The 16,307-nt window shown below is 39.6% G+C and overlaps 1 protein-coding gene across 1 annotated transcript in view; it reads left to right on the top strand.

Annotated features, from left to right (window-relative positions):
* Positions 1 to 16,013, top strand: part of CCDC68 (coiled-coil domain containing 68) — a 37,899-nt gene extending 21,886 nt beyond the window's left edge. Inside the window, 10 exon segments of the mRNA XM_042453509.1 lie at positions 666 to 792; positions 1,699 to 1,711; positions 1,826 to 1,881; positions 1,884 to 1,937; positions 2,103 to 2,104; positions 7,270 to 7,352; positions 9,089 to 9,194; positions 10,960 to 11,043; positions 12,139 to 12,215; positions 14,221 to 16,013. Of these exon segments, the coding sequence (XP_042309443.1) occupies positions 666 to 792; positions 1,699 to 1,711; positions 1,826 to 1,881; positions 1,884 to 1,937; positions 2,103 to 2,104; positions 7,270 to 7,352; positions 9,089 to 9,194; positions 10,960 to 11,043; positions 12,139 to 12,215; positions 14,221 to 14,269 (651 nt within the window). The 3' untranslated portion in view covers positions 14,270 to 16,013.
* The last annotated feature ends 294 nt before the right edge of the window (positions 16,014 to 16,307 follow it).

Raw genomic sequence — 16,307 nt, forward strand, 5'->3', positions numbered from 1 at the left:
AAGGTGCAAATGTGGAGGGCCAACTATAGTTGATGGTCTTGGCTTGTAAGAGGGAAAAAATGAAGGTGCACCCACATATGGAGTGTATGCTCCTTTTCCTTCCCCTTAGAGCCCAATCTAGGTTTATCGTCTGAATTGCCCCCTTTTCTTTACCACCAGTAAAGACATAGTAGTAAGTAAATTTTTAATCCCCCCCCCCAAAAAAAAACCCCTCATTTTCTCCCCAAATGCCCCCTAGGTGTGGTGGACACACTTTTATAACATTTTTGCCCCAAGCCCATTTTAAAACAAGGGGAGACTTTGTTCTAAAACAAGAAGTTATTTCTGGTAATGCCCTAAAAAGTCCTCTTGTGGCCTAAAACGGGACAGCCCTCTTCCCATGGGAAAATGTTCCCATATCTCCCACAAGGTTTGAGAACATTTTCTTGTTTTGTTTGTTTGTTTTTGTGGGAGGGTAAAATTGGGTGCAGTCCTAAGGTCTCCTGGGTGGCTAATGGCGCTCTCTTGCTTTCCACACTTGTCCACTGTCTAGCTTTAATTGGTCTTTGTCCTCCCTCCCTCCCTCCCTCCCTTCCGTGTAATAGATCATTTTTACTTATCTATGTGGTTGTTTTAAATGGCTGTCATAAGTCTTGGAAAAACAATCCACATTGGCTCTTTTCCAGCTGGAAGCTTCGAGGATTGCTGGTGCAGAGTCGGTGAAACATGGAGCCCAGAAACTCCAAGAAGATTAAGGAAGCGCTCTGAGGATCTCAAGCAAGAGGCAAGAAGGAACTATGAACAAAATGGCAGGTATATGGCTCTTGAGTCTTTGACTGTGAACTCTCTCTACTCATGGGGGAACTTTTGTAGATGTATTACCCCCAGTAACTTGAAGTTGTGCCGTGCACACTTCAGTAGTTTGCCATCCCATTTCAGTACATGATGTACCAGGAGTGAAATGTCTTAGGCTTTAGCCAAGGTGCGTGGGATTAACCCAATTATGAAAGATTAAGATGGCCAATAAATATTGGCCAGGTGGCTGTTTGGAGGTCAATAGGCCATTGAACATGTGCTGCTACTGCAAGAGAGGAGGAGATTATACCTCCAGACCTTGTTTTGTAGGCTTCCAGATGCATTGGGTTGGCCACTACAGAAAGCTGCTTGCTGGTTAGTTGGCCTTTTTGGTCACATCTATCAGGGTCCTTTATTTTCATTGAGCATAAATGTACTGCAAGGGTGCTTCACTGTGTTTGAATATTACTTATTCCACCATATGACAGCTTTGCAGATTTGCCATGAACAAGTCATTGCAGATAGTGGCCTGTTACAGACAGCCAAAATAAAGCTGCTTCGAGTCACAGTGGAGGTATGGTGTTTCAATGATGCATGCGTCCTAAGAGTCCAGAAGTCGCACCAAAGCCCACTCCAGCCCTAAAGACTGGAGCATGGCTTTGGTGTGGCCTCTGGACTCTTAGGACGCATACATCATTGAACACCATACCTCCACTGTGACTTGAAGCAGCTTTATTTTGGTGTCTGTAACAGGCCTACGAGTGCATCTACACTGTGGCAATAAGGCAGTCTGACATCACTTTAATGACTGAAGCACCATCCTGTGGAATCCTGGTATTTGTAGTTTTAAAGGTCTTTAGCCTCTCTGCCAAAGAGTGCTGTGGCCTCACAAAACTACAAATCCCAGGACTCTGTAGGATGGAGCCTGGCAGTTAAAGTGGTAAATATTGTTACACTGTAGATATCAGTGTTGGTGGAGGACAGCAGCGCTTTTTCCTGTACTCTTCTGAGCTTTGCTTCTCTCCTTCAAACACAGGCCCGCAAGCTGGAGCAAGAAACAAAAATTAAAACAAAGCACAGACAATCTTAGCCAGCTGAATGTTCAGCTGCAGAAAAGCACAGCCAGATTGAAGAACTGGAGAAACGAGTACAAAGGGGAAGAGGTCAGGCTGTAAGTTCTGTTCCATTGTTCATGTGGGCATGATTTCCCCCATTCTACAGAATCAGAAGCAGGGAAAGTGTGTGTGTGTATTTATTTTGTGTGTTTCTTTTATGGCACACAATGAGCTGATTCTGAAAAAAGTTCTTTTTGCACCTAAGGGCCATAGAAGTAATCATACAAAAAGTAAAGTTTCCATTTGCTGATCAACACTATACAGTACTAGTAAAGAAAGTCTTCAGGATCAGGGTTGTTGTTATTTTTTGTTATGAGACTGCTAATTTCCCCCCTGAATATATATGTGGAGAGTGACTTAGACTGTTGGTTTAGGAGTCCAGCATACCAGTGCAAATTTTGACCTGACAGTAGATCTCTAAATCATAGGTCGTTCTTAGTCTTGCTATCGCAAAAACATTTTACTAGAAATGCCAGAAATTGAGCCCAGGGCCTTCTAGGGCCAAATATATGTTGGCCCATCCCCAGACAGTGAAAGCTGGCTTTTACATGGTAGCATAGGTTTGCAGTGAGAGAGAGATTGAGAGAGGGAGAGATGGTGTGGTGTAGTGGTTCGAGCATTAAACTAGGACTCTGGAGACCAGGGTTTGAATCCCCACGCAGCCATGGAAACCTGCTGGGTGACTTTTGGCAAGTTAAACTCTCTCAGCCTCAGAGAAGGACAAAGGCAAATCCCCTCCAAACAAATCTTGCCAAGAAAACCCCACGATACGTGCTCTTTAGGGTCACCACAAGTTGGAAATGACTTCAAGGCACATAACAACAGTTTTGCTAAATGGGTTCTCTGGGATGGACTGGCCCAACTCATGACTAAATTAAACTGAACACAGGCCACTAATCATGTTTGAGTAGTTTAGGACCATGATTTTCCAAGCTCTCAGGAAAAAAGCAGGATCCAGAAATTTACCAAACCTTTGGTGAGTCATCATTAGATGAGAAAGTTACTTTTTGGACTGTAACTATCAGAATCCTCCAGCCGGCATGACCACTGCTTTCTTCCCTACAAGGATCTAGATCAGGGGTTGCACAAACTGGGCCCATGGGATGCATGTGGCCCCTTGAACTCCATATCATAGTCTCTGAAGCCTCAAGAGTCCCTCAAAGTCACTAGGCACCTCACCAAAATTTAATTTGCTTTTCCAGGCAATATTTCAGCTGAATAATCAAAAACCCACCCAAACTGTGACAAAGGCAAGATAGTTGGGATCCTGTTGCCCCAACAACATCCACAGTCTCTCCCCCTCCTCTGAAATGCAGGAATTTCAGCCTATTTTGGCTAGTACTTGGAACCAGAAGTTAAGCAACTTCACTTTCATTTACACTGGGAATGGCACCATGACCACAGAGGTTCATGAGATTCTGAGATTTGTAGTTTGTTGTGGCACCAGATGGAAATGTACATATCCTGTATAAATCCCAGAATTCCATAGCCTTGGCCTCAAACAGATGGACCAAAAGGGCTGTGTTGAGGTGATCCAGGGGCAGGCCATGCACAGGACGCACACATTCCCAGATGACTCAGAGGCTGCACAGAGGCCACACTGGGACCTCCAAATGCACCCCAAAACTGACTGAACAAGGAGTGGTTTCTTACAGCTCCTTTTCATGGGCCACGTGATCTGGTCGCTGCGGTCCCATCCTGTCTGTTTCAACCCCTTGACCAGTTAAAGTAGTGTCAAACTTCATTATTTCTGCAGTGCATATTAGACCTAAGTGCTGGTTATTGTTTATCTGATGTACCTTTTCAACCCACCTTCCTGTTGAAGACATTTATGTATAGCAGAGATGAAATGGTTTTCACACTAGAAATGGAAAAGCATATGTATTTACAGGTTCCTTGCTTGTGGGCGGACTTTTGCATGGCACTCTGTATCAATGTGCAAATAGCATAAAATTGATAATGCCATGTGGGAGCAGAGATTGAAAGTATTTTTTCTAATGTGGGTGTAAATAGGATCCATTTGATGATTTTTTTAAAAAAATACTCATATTGATTTGGTAAATAGTAGAAGAGAGCCAATTTATGACAGCCTTGGAACAGTTTGCCTACAGACGCCTACAACTTTCATGTGTCTTTGTTATCATTCAAATATATTGGCAAACTCTTTTGCAAAACCTTTTCAAGCATTCTCGGCTGATTCACCAGCACTAACAGTGAACAAACACCACTTCCTCTGTAGTAAATAATGATTAGCAATGAGACGTTATTGCAATGAATGCATGACTTAAAATCTAAGCATCACCATCTGTTCTGTTATTCATTTGGAAGCCAAAGGGATCACATTTCATTAACAGAGTCTCAGCTAAGGCATCAGGTTGAGAATCCTTTGAAATTTGTTATATCCCTCATAAAGCTACATCCCAAAAGATTGTCTGTCTGTCTGTCTGTCTGTCTGTCATTCTATCTATCTATCTATCATCTGATATGCTGGCTTTCTTCCTGTATGGTACATTAGTCAGTGAAAACAAGATACATGTTCAGTCTCCCTTGTCTAGGATTCCATAATCCAAAATATTCCCAAACCCATTTTTTTCCATGGGTGTCTGAGATAGTGACACATTTGCTTTCTGATGGTTCAATGAACACAAACTTTGTAAAAATGTATTGTATAAAATTATCTTCAGGCTATGGTGTATATGAAACATAAATTAATTTTGTGCTTAGAGTTGAGTCCCATCTCCAAGCTATCTCATTATGTATGCATATACGAATACAGGTATTCCAAAATCCAAAAAAATCCAAAATCTAAAAACCTGATAATAGAAAAGTTAAAACACAATTAAACACAATTTGACATCTGAGGAAGTAGATGAAGTCAACAAAAGCGTATGCTACAACCTCTTCTACATAGTCAGTCTCAAAAGTGCTACAAGATCCCTTTGCACACAATTAGGCATGTTTATTATATTAAAACACCACTGAATTTTAAAAACTGTAAGATAATTTTTAAAAGAAAAGAAGAGAAAGAAAGAGAAAGAAAGAAAGAAAGGAAGGAAGGAAGGAATAAAAAGCTTTAAAGATTTTTTTTTTCTCTTCAGCACTCACACCCATGGGATATGTTCTGTTTAGAACCTGGAAAAGTCACTTATTCGGAGTAAAAGTTTTAGAGTTCCCCAGCTCTTATGGCTAGAGTCCATGATGGCTGGCAGTTTCTGAGACATGTAGTCCAAAACAGTCACATTTCTGAGGTCTGGTCATTGTTAATTTAGCGCACAGTATAGAAATATCAAGAAGTGCTAACCTCTTGGGCTACCATTCTCAAAATCAACAAGCAGTCTTTTCATGTATGGCTTGAATCTCCCTTATCCAGAATTCTGAAATCCAAAATACTCAAAAATTGTCCACATGGGTGCTTTCCAGTGGTTCAGTATACAGTACACAAATGTTGTTTCGTGGTCAATATTGTTTAAAATATTGTGTATAAAATTACCTCCAGGCTATGAGTATAAGGTGTATATGAAACATAAATGAATTGGTTATTTACACTTGGGTCCCATCTTCAAAGTATCTTATTATGTTATGCTTGTATTGCGAAAGGGGGGGGGGGGGGGGAATCCAAAACACCTCTGGTCCCAAGCATTTGAATAAAGTATATTCAACTTTCAGTCCTGCTTATTAAAATAGTGAACAGAAATGAAATTATTTCAAAAAACCACAGCCTGGCTGTATTACACTACACATAATGAGATGCTTTGAAGATGGGGCCCAAGTGTATGTGTATGTATTCTAAAGGCTCTGTGTTGTTTGATTATTCTGAAAAGATTCTTCCCAATAATTAATCAATCAATCAATTCATTCATTCATTCATTCAATTAATATACCATCTTTCTCATGGCACAGAACCCATGGTGGCTTACAATACAGATTAAAAACAAAGTGCAGCTAAAATTGTTTAATAAAAAGTATATAAAATGCTTTAAACAAGAAATCCTGTTAAAAACACCAATTTGAAATATACTAAAAAAGACAAAAATATGAGCAGTTAATAGCCAAAGTCTTGCCTAAATAATTTTGCCCAAAAGTAGACAGGAGAAAGATATGTTCTGGATTTTCTGTCACCAGCCATCCCACTCAAATAACCCTCTTTTCTTCTAAAGTACAAGGAGACATTAGCAGGTGGGGTAGTTGCCCAGCAGGGTATCTCTCCATGTTAATATTTAGTATTTATTTCTTTCATTTATATCTCATCTTCCTTTGATAAAACTCAAGGCAATATACATCGAATTTCCACATGGTCTTCTCCCTAGCCCCACACATAATTAGCTTTATCAAGGTACAGCATCAGCTGCCCTTTCAGTGATGGCATATGCATATGAATGAGAATTTAGTTTGGCTCAGTTTTGGGAAGAACTTTTTTAAAATCCATAACTTTCTTAATACATGGAAGGTATTTGAGATTTTTTTTTTAAAAAAGGTTATTTTTTAAAATGGAAACTCTCAGAATCCTCCAGCCAGCATGGTTGTCACCAGGGATGTCATTAGGGGGGTGCAAGGGGTTGCAGCTGCACCAGGTGACACCCTAAAATGGGGTGACACCACTGATCCCCAAATATCTGCCCCAACATCTTTTGGTAGAAATAGGCTGTGGCATTTGCCAGCATCCCTTTGAAATGTTGGAGCTCAGTGGAAGAGATGGTGTGAGTGGGAGGTGAAAGGAGAGGTCCCAATTAAAACAAAAACCCTAAATTTTATTTTATTTTAATTTTTAAAATATTTTAAATTTTCTTTAAAAACATCACCTCTTACCAGATTTTCACTTTAACCACACTTTAACTATGTATATGTGAATATGTTTAGTCGGTGCACATGCTACTGCAATTTAAAGGTATAATTTTAATTTTGCTAGTTGTTTATTTCACAACTATTACCACTACTGTACAGTACATTCAGTGATTTATAGGAATTACAATTTATGAGTAATATTAGTACAAAAACATTACTAAGGATTCTGTATAGTGTGGTAAGGGAGGAGATCAATGAGGGAGAGTGACACCATGCATTACCGCAACATGTGACACCATCCCTACTGATGCTACTGGCTGTCACTTGCCAGCATGATCAGTGGCCAGACTGAATGGTGGATTTGGGGAGTTCAAAAAAGTTTTTTTTTCCTGAGCTCTGTGTATGTACATAGATCAGCCACATGGAGATCATTACAAAAATATGAAATATGTAAGTAAACCAAAGGAGTGGTGGGAGAAATGTCAATATTCAGAGCTGTTCAAGAAAAAGAGGAGTAGTAAATGGAAAAGTTGTGTTTCCATTTCTTTTTTTACACATCAGAAATGTATGTACATTTTGTGATTTTTCTATTTCCTAGGAGAAGAAAACCTTGAATGAAAAGAAAAAGGTTTTAAAAGAGAAACTTCACCAGATGATGTCAAATGCTGAAAATACCAAAAGGTTTGCAAAGTGTTCACAAATTGTTTTTTGTGGGTTTTTCGGGCTATGTGGCCATGTTCTAGAAGAGTTTATTCTTGACGTTTTGCCAGCATCTGTGGCTGGCATCTTCAGAGAAATTCACAAATTTTTGTTACTTTTAATTAGTACAATTTTATGAGCCTTTGTCAGCTTTCAAGAGGCTAGAGACAGTCTTTGTACTAATTAAGAGCAGAACACTTGATATTGTATGAGCTGGATTCAGACTTTGCCATATGGACCTACAGTAGACTCACTGAAACCAACCAGATTTCAATTACTTGTGATTACCAACTTGTCCTTTTGGTTTCAATGTGTCCAGAGGAGGATGGCCAAAATGATGAAAAGGCTGGAAATCATGCCTTATGAGGAGTGATTTAGGAAGCTAAGTATGTTTAATCTGAGAAGAAAAGTTTAAGGGGTGACATGATAGCCATGTTGAAATATTTGAAAGGATGTCACGTTGAAGATGGAGCAAACTTGTTTTCTGCTGCTCCAGAGACGTGGACATGGAGCAATAGAAGCTACAAGAATAGAGTTCCACCTAAACATTAGGTAAATGTTCCTGATGGTAATAGCTATTCAACAACGGAATATGTTCCCTTGAAGTGTGATAGAGCTTTCTTCTTTGGAAGTTTTTAAACAGACACTGGCTGCCCATCTGTCAGGAGTGCTTTGTGTATTCTTGCATGGCAAGGAATTGGACTGGATGGTCCTTGTGGTCTCTTCCAACTCTATGATTGTATGATTCTAAGTTTTTGTGAGTTGTTGTTGTTGTTATTACTACTAAGAGAATCCTTCAGCCAACCTAAACTTCTGTAAATTAGCTTCTAAATCAAACATTTAAAGTGTTGTGTTATATTTCCAGATGATATTGCTACCTTGATCTGACTTTTATTAGGACATTTTAATTAAATAATGATTTTCATTGCCTTTGAGATGGGCATTATGGCCTGGAACAGATGTGCCTTTGAGGCGCCCTCGTCACGTGCGAGGGCTGCCTGGTGGGTGGAGCACCCACACGCCTGGCAGAACTCGCACGTGACGAGGGCGCCGCAGATGTGGCACGCTCACCAAAAGCAAGGTCATCGCGATTTCCCTCGTGCTTTGCGGCGTCGGAACGATACCACAAAGAGGAGCCGCTTCCAGGCGCTCCTTTTTTGCTCCGCAGGAGCACCACGCAATTTGGTTGCTGCAGTGCTCCTGCAGAGCAAAGAGAGGCGCCGGGGAGGCGCCTCTTTCTGGTGGTGTGTACCCTGCCATTCATTCTTCCCACTCCACTATGTCTTGACAATGTAGGTGTTTTACAAAAAAAACAAAAACCATGACTGTTCCCAGTGTGCGAGATGACTCTTAACATTTGAAACCTTGAGGAATGGTTAGTGCCTATTACAGAATTTGAGCTTTCCCTTTGATCTAATGTCTACCTCTGTTTGCTTGATGCCACTTGAGCCATCCACAAAAGAATATGTACTATTTATTGGTGGTTGAATGAGAAATTCTTGCAGAATATTTTTCTATTAAAATAGGAGAGCAACTGTATAGATTTTGCTTTAAGAAAATTACTGGTCATTGTACCAATGGGTCATGTGAAACTGCCAATCATCCATAATGTTTGTGTAGATTTTATGCATAAGGTGACATCTCTTTTGAGGAGTGGCTTTTCATCCCATCATGCTTTTCTGTGTGAACACATTTTCCTTTTTCCTTCTCTCTACCAGCTGTGTCGAACTTCAGACAGAGATCTCCACACTTCAGGAACAAATTAGCCACTTGGACAGTGTGATTCATTCCCAGCATCAAAACTTACATAGTGTGATTCAACAGGTCAGCAAAATCTATACACAAATAGCAAACACGTTTTTTGTGCATGCGGCCTTGAGTAGCAAAAGCAACATTGATACACGATGGGGGCATACCAGCAGGCTTAGGAGTATACCTAAACTTGAAGGTTTTTTTTTAAAAAAAACATTTATCAAAGGAGAGGTCCCTTAAAGTAGGGAAATTCTCAGGAGAGCCCATTCAAAACAGAATTACCAGTAACCCTGAATGCTGATTTAATGTTGCTGGTGAAGTGGAAGACAGATGGAGAGGTAGGATGGAATGGAGTACCCTAGAAAAGGGCATGGTTGGTAAGAACCCTAAACAAAAGCATAATAGCAAGACAAAATTAAAATACCTTATATGGGCGCTGTACAGATGGGCCCTATGGGGCACCATCATTACGTGCAAGGGGCAGCGCTTCCAGACGCAACTCGCCCCTCGCACATGACAAGGGTGTCAAAATGGCGGTGCCCTGTACATATGGGCACTGCCATTTTGACATGACAGACGCCTAGCGTCCGCACATCCCGGCATCATTGTGATGCCGCTAGTGCACCATTGGCGCACTGCAGTGTCACAACCACACCGCAGAAAGAACCTGCTTTTTGTGGATTCTTTTTGCTGCACGAAGGAGCCGATCGGTTTGTCTGCTGCAGCTCCCTCGTGCAGGAAACCAGGGTGGCGGGAGACCGCCCTTTTTGGGCGGTCTGTATCCCGCCATACTTGACTATAAGTTGATGTCACATATAAGTCAAGGATAGATTTGGAGTCAAAATTATGGATTTTTATATGACCTATGAATAAGTCAAGGGTAAAACTTAGGGGCATATAACAAAGGATGTAAGCAATGAAGGGAAATGATGCCAGAGAACTTGCAAATTCTGTAAGGCACAACTGTTTTGTGTTTACCATAAAGGTGGATGGATGAGAGATAGTAGAGGACAGCCATTGCTTCTTTCAGGTGCTCCCAGGAGAGATTAAGCTCTCACCTTTTGCTACTCTACTCAGAGAATGGGATGATTCCTTTTCTTAAAAAAAGTAAGAATTAATGTACAATATTTACCTACATATATGCATGTACTTATATATATACATTGACCCATGGATATGTCAACACAGGTTTTGGGGGGGTCAATTTTTTGACTAAAATTTCTAGATTTGTACATGAATATATACAGTAAATGCTTTCCTGATATGTAAAAAAATGTTATGTGGATAAAATGAAGTTAGAACCTAAGAAAGAAGAATCTGTATAGCCAAGGTTTCTGTGTCTCACACAGCTAAAGATGCTAGATAAACATTAATTTCTGTATAGATGGCTTTTGATGGCTGTTCACTGCAAGCTTTCACCCTTTCTACTTGGTTTGGTAGTTTTAATATAGCCAGTGAAGTCTTGTGTTTTGCAGTTGAGTGACAAGAGATCTGTGTGCAAAGGGATTTTGTAGCACCTTTGAGACTAACTGAAAGAAAGAAGCTGGTAGCGTGAGCTTTCGTAGACTTGAGTCTACTTCCTCACAAGTTCATGCTACAGGCTTCTTTCTTTCCTTTAGTCTCAAAGGTGCTACAAGATCTCTTTGCACACTGATTTCCCAGACTAACATAGCTAGGTCTTTGAAGAGGAAATCTGTTTGCTCTGCTGAAAACTGATGCTGCTTTACAGGACCCTCTTGACAGTGCAGAGTCTCCTGATCCTCTCCTCGTGAGAAAACTGACAGTGTAAGAAACAAGCATCTAACAAGTTTTATTTCTAATTTTCATTTGGTTTCAGATTGAAGAACTGAATGATGAATTAACACTCCAAGATGAAAGAATAGAAAGTCTGAAAGAAAAGATTGAGATGCTCCAAGCAAAGGTAAAGGAACAGCTGGATATGTTTTTTTTTTCAATCTGTGATCCTACTGGTCCCATTCCATACTTGTTTCATCCTGCAAAGTTGAGACAAAATTCTATCAATTGTACAGAAAATGAGGTAAAATAATGTTTCACCATGCCTATGACTAACTCATAGGGATCTAATTCCTGACTTACATTCCTTCTTGATGGAAGGGATGAGCAGTTTTAGCAATTTCCTTCCCACTATGAGGGAGTCTTTTGAAAACTGTGTGGTTTTCAAAGTTTATTTGCAATATGGGACTTATTCTGAAATATCATTTTCTGGAGGAGGGTGGAGTGCTGTTCTCTGGACAAAAACGACTTGAGAATTTTACACCTAACTGTGAAGATATTCATCAGTCCAGGATTCTTCTCATCACAGTTTGTTGACACTTGAAAAACATGATTTTCAACATTTTTTGAATATTTCCAAACAATCTTTCCTTTCCTATTAAGCCAAAACATTGTTCTGCTAGAAGCAAAGTTCAAGATGGTGTTTCCTGGTCCTCTTTCCCTAATCACATTTCTCTGCACAAAATCTAAGTAGATTGACTGTAAAATCTACAGTGTTCTGCTGTATGTGGGACACCTATAGCATCATCATAATGGGAGGAGCTACAACCAAGCCCTCAAGAGCCTGGCTATATCTTTGGTCTGGAGATCAAGCTCTGTGAGTAATGGCTTAAGAAGTTGGATACATGTAGTCTGTGAGAGGCATATTTAAATATCTGAAGGGATCTCATGTAGAAGGTGAAGTAAGATTGTTCACTGCTGCTCCAAAAATTAGGACATGAACCAATGGATTTAAATGACAAGAATAGAGGTTTTCCCTAAGCCTTTGGAAGAACATGGCAATAAGAGCTGTTCAGCAGTAGAACAGACTGACTCATGGAGTGGTGGAGTCTCTTTTTGAAAGTCTTTAAAGAAGGGTTGGATGGGCATCATTCAGAAATTTAAACTGTCATCCTGCATGGCAAGAGATTGGACTACATGGCTGTTTCAATCTCTTCCATCTTTATGATACTATGGTTTTATTAAATGAAACAAACATACTTACTCCTCCCTCAACTTCTAGAACAAAGAACTGAAGTACAAGGTGGAATTCTACTCTGGCCAGTCTAAACCAAAAGTCTCCAAAGCTGTTTCAGTAAAGTAAGGCTTTCTTTTCTTTTCTTTTTTACAATCCAGTGATTTAGCATGTTAAGAAGATTAATATATACTGCCACTTTCTTGGAAAAGACCAGATTTGCTGTGTGTGCTCTATATAGCACTGTATGCCCAGCTGGCAAGAAGAGATTTGGGGAAATGTGCAATAGCAAATTTAGTGTCGGTACCTTGGCACACTTAGTGGTCATTATTATTATCAGCTGATTATCAGCTTTAGTTGATAATCTACCTGCATCCTTTCCTAGAATTGGAAGACATAAAGATGGTAGTGCACATACTTGTAATCTCAAAACTGGACTTGTGCAGTGCATTGGTCTACCTTTCTACCAAGCTCAGGAACTTCAGTTAGTTCAAAACACAGCAGCCAGACTGATCGGTGATGCATCTAAAAGTGAGCATACTACATCAATATTAAAGTCGCTCCACTGGCTCCAGTTACTTTCCAGGGAAGGTACAAAGTGTTGGTTGTTATCTTTAAAGCCCTACATGATTTGGGTCCAGATACCCTACAGGTTGTCCTCTTCTCATATAATGACCTCCTACACTCAGTTCCTCTGAGGGACATTTACTTCAGCTAGATAGGTGGTTTTACCCAGAGGACATTTTCATTGACAGCCCCTAAACTGTGGAATGACCTGCCAAGAGAAATTTGACAGCTTAACATGCTGTCTGAATTTAAAACAGTGTTAAAGACCTCCCTTCCGTCAGGCCAGTTGATTTTAAACTATGAATTTTAAATGAGACTATTTTTAATTTGATATTGAATTATTTTCATGTGTGCTATGTTTATGTGTTTTAATATAATGTTGTACCCTGCCTCGAGTTTTGATAAGATTGTATTATTATTATTATTATTATTATTATTATTATTATTATTTCCTTCTGTGGTGATCAATGTGCTGAAATGCCGTGAAATCTCTCCACATGATGGGGCCAAAGCATTTGATAAGTGGCTGTGACACATCAAGTTGGCTTCATGTTGCTACTATATGGATGCTTTTTCTCCATTTGATTACTGGAATGAATTAACCCACAGAATTCACCCATAGAAACAGGTTATGGGAAATGTATGTGCTTTGTATGAGTACGTTTCCAAATCATAGTCAAAGCTGGATTTTATCCCAAGCTATGGTTTGTTACAAATCATAGTTACGAACACATACCATGGTTTGTATTCATTGTCTGGAACCTTGAGATGTTCCTGCCATTCAGTGAGTGACATGATTTAATGGTAAAAAAAAATGACTACAAAAATGTGGCTGAATCAAACTGATAGCCATCAAACATAATATGTACAAAAGGAAGGGTATATTCATATCTAACCTATTGTTACATGATCATATAATTACATATGTGGATAAGAGCAGAGATGGAGAACATGTGGCAATACAAATATTGGAATGCACTTCCCATCATCCCTCACATAGGAACAATGGGAACTGTGACTAAGCAGTGTGTGGATGACTGCACATTTCCACCCTTACATTTAGAGGAGTGTAGATTATTCATAAAATAATCTGAAAAAGGAATCTGAATTAGCTTTTTATATCGTATAATTCAGTTTCTCTTTCCGAATTATTTAAAAAAGCTGGAAGGTTACCTCAGGGGATAGATACTGTCGATTTGTTTTATGACTGCAGTAAATTTGCATGAGGCATGTAGCTAGACATTGTTGGTAGGCAGTCTGCTGTGCTGAATTAGACAGAATAATGACCCAATGTTTTTCCTAAAATATTTGAAAAAGGCACCAGCCCCAAACTCATTACATGGACCTAGATCTAACTGCTAGTCTCAACTAGAGCAGAGCCAAATTGATTTAACCACATGTTTTCTCACTATTCAACAATTGATTCAATGGGCCTACTCTAATTGGGATCAATCAACAGGATTCTAGCCATGTCCTTGCAATAAGATTACTTTGCATGAGCTAAATTACATTTTTCCCTATAAGAATAAGTTTTTCATTTGTATTATCTCCTTGTTCATACAGGATGGATGGAGGTTTGCCATACGCTATGATAAACAGACTACGCAGGTGAAGGATCCCTAAGAAGCTTAGACCTTTCCCAACATCAGTTGCAAAGATCCCATCTTTATTACCTTCCATTCAAGGATAACTCTTCTGTGCAATTTTGTTTGAAATATGTTGAACAGGGAACTCTCTCAACACATAACATGTTTGGGCTTCTGGGCTCACTGGAACAAAGATAGAATCCCAGGCTTTTCAACCAATAGAACAAACGGTCAGAGAAGGAGAAGGAGAGATACTTTTCTTTTAATTTATTTATAAAAACTCTACTGTAGAGTGGTGGATATTCTTATCAGTGACAAAGATGTACTGCCATCAACAGTGATTCTCCTACACTGAACAGATTTCAGCAGACCGGTTCTGTGTGCTATGTACAGCACATTTATCTACACAGAAGAACATATGGAGTATTAATGAGGCTGAATCTGAGCCCAGAAAGTTACGTCAGATACATTATGCAAAAAAAGAGAATAAAGCTGAAATGGATGGATCCACCCACAACAAACATAAGCCAGGTTCTGCAGTGGCAAATTGCCCCAAATTGTCTATTTCTGGAATGCCTGGTTTTGAGAGATGGCTTGGATGATATACTTGCCTGTGGCATTGGTGTCATTTCCCTCTTTTCAGAGAATCCTGAGAACTGCATGGTGCAAGATGAGAATGAGGCATATCCTATTGCCACTATGTTTTCTGCTACTAAGTTGACATAAGTGGCTGACCAGTTCCCTGTGTGGTATAAGTGTGGCATACTGACAATGGGAGGATGGCAGCAAACGCTGTCCTGTGATGTTGTGGGCTGGTCAGAAGCAATCACAGCAGTTTGTTCTGATAACAGAGCTGTGTTTCTCTGCTCTCCCTCTGGTACCACTTTCTACCACCCCCAAAGTCCTTTATGACACCATTATGCAGTGTAAGACACCAAAAGGTTTCCAGTTCAGAGAGTTGTCCAAAAAAGGAACACTTTCAAGCTCAAGTGGAGATATACCTTTCTTCTATGAGCACATTTTGTGTTGAAAGCACAGCAGATTCAATCTAGATTTAGTTAAATATTCCTACTTCTCACTGAGGTTAAGCAGTTGAACTAATCACATATTTAATTCTCCCACTGTACCATAGAAAAGTGCTGCAGAGTGGAAACTTAAGGGTACTTACTAGGGAGTAAGTTTCATTGAACTCAGTGGGAGTTTGCTGCTGAGTAAACATGAATTGGATCAGGCTGCAGATTTGGCTGGAATTAGCTTCAGGATACAATGTTAATGCTCAGTCAGTGTTAACACTAAATGAAGAATAAGGTTCATGCTTATTTATTGACCTACTATACATATTTTTATACCTTAAGTTATGTATTCTCAAGGCGTATATAGAAAAAGGAATTAAACAGTTAAAATGAAAATGCAAAAAAAAAATTAAAAGTAAAATAAGAACCACAAAACTATCAAAGAGCATATAACAGCCAGTAGGATTAAAGTTGTATCTAAAGAACTACCTAGTGCAGAAAGGATAATAAAGGAGGCTTAACTATTCAGCTGCATTTGACAAGACTTAAATGATTCTGCAGTCTGGCAGGATCACCTGGATTTGTTTATTTTAGAGCAAAAATCTGGGCCATAACAAACTGGTGAATTAAGACTATGAAAAACTCGGTAATGAATATGCTAACAGGTGTCCATGGATACTTCACTGCCTCTCAGCTACAGTTTCTTTGTTGCAGTGTGAGAAGCTCTTTCACACTACAGAATTATAATTCCATTTTAACTGCCAAATTTGCCTTCTGTGGAATCCTGGGATTTGTAGTTTGAGGAGGCACCAAAGCTCTCCAGCTGAGAACTGTAAATGCTTCTTCCTAAACTGCAAATCCCAGGATTCCACAGGATGTGCCTTAACAGTAAAAGTGGAATCATAGCACTATAACTCTACAGTGTGAAAGGGCACTGGCATACTGTGAATAACATGTATCACTGCACAGATTTAAAGTTACTGGAGACATGTCATGGATCCTATCTGTGAACCCTACTTTAGTTGTGTATTCTTACAAGGCAGGGAGCTAC

The sequence above is a fragment of the Sceloporus undulatus genome, chromosome 2 (genome assembly GCF_019175285.1).
Source record: "Sceloporus undulatus isolate JIND9_A2432 ecotype Alabama chromosome 2, SceUnd_v1.1, whole genome shotgun sequence".
Lineage (NCBI taxonomy): Eukaryota > Metazoa > Chordata > Lepidosauria > Squamata > Phrynosomatidae > Sceloporus > Sceloporus undulatus.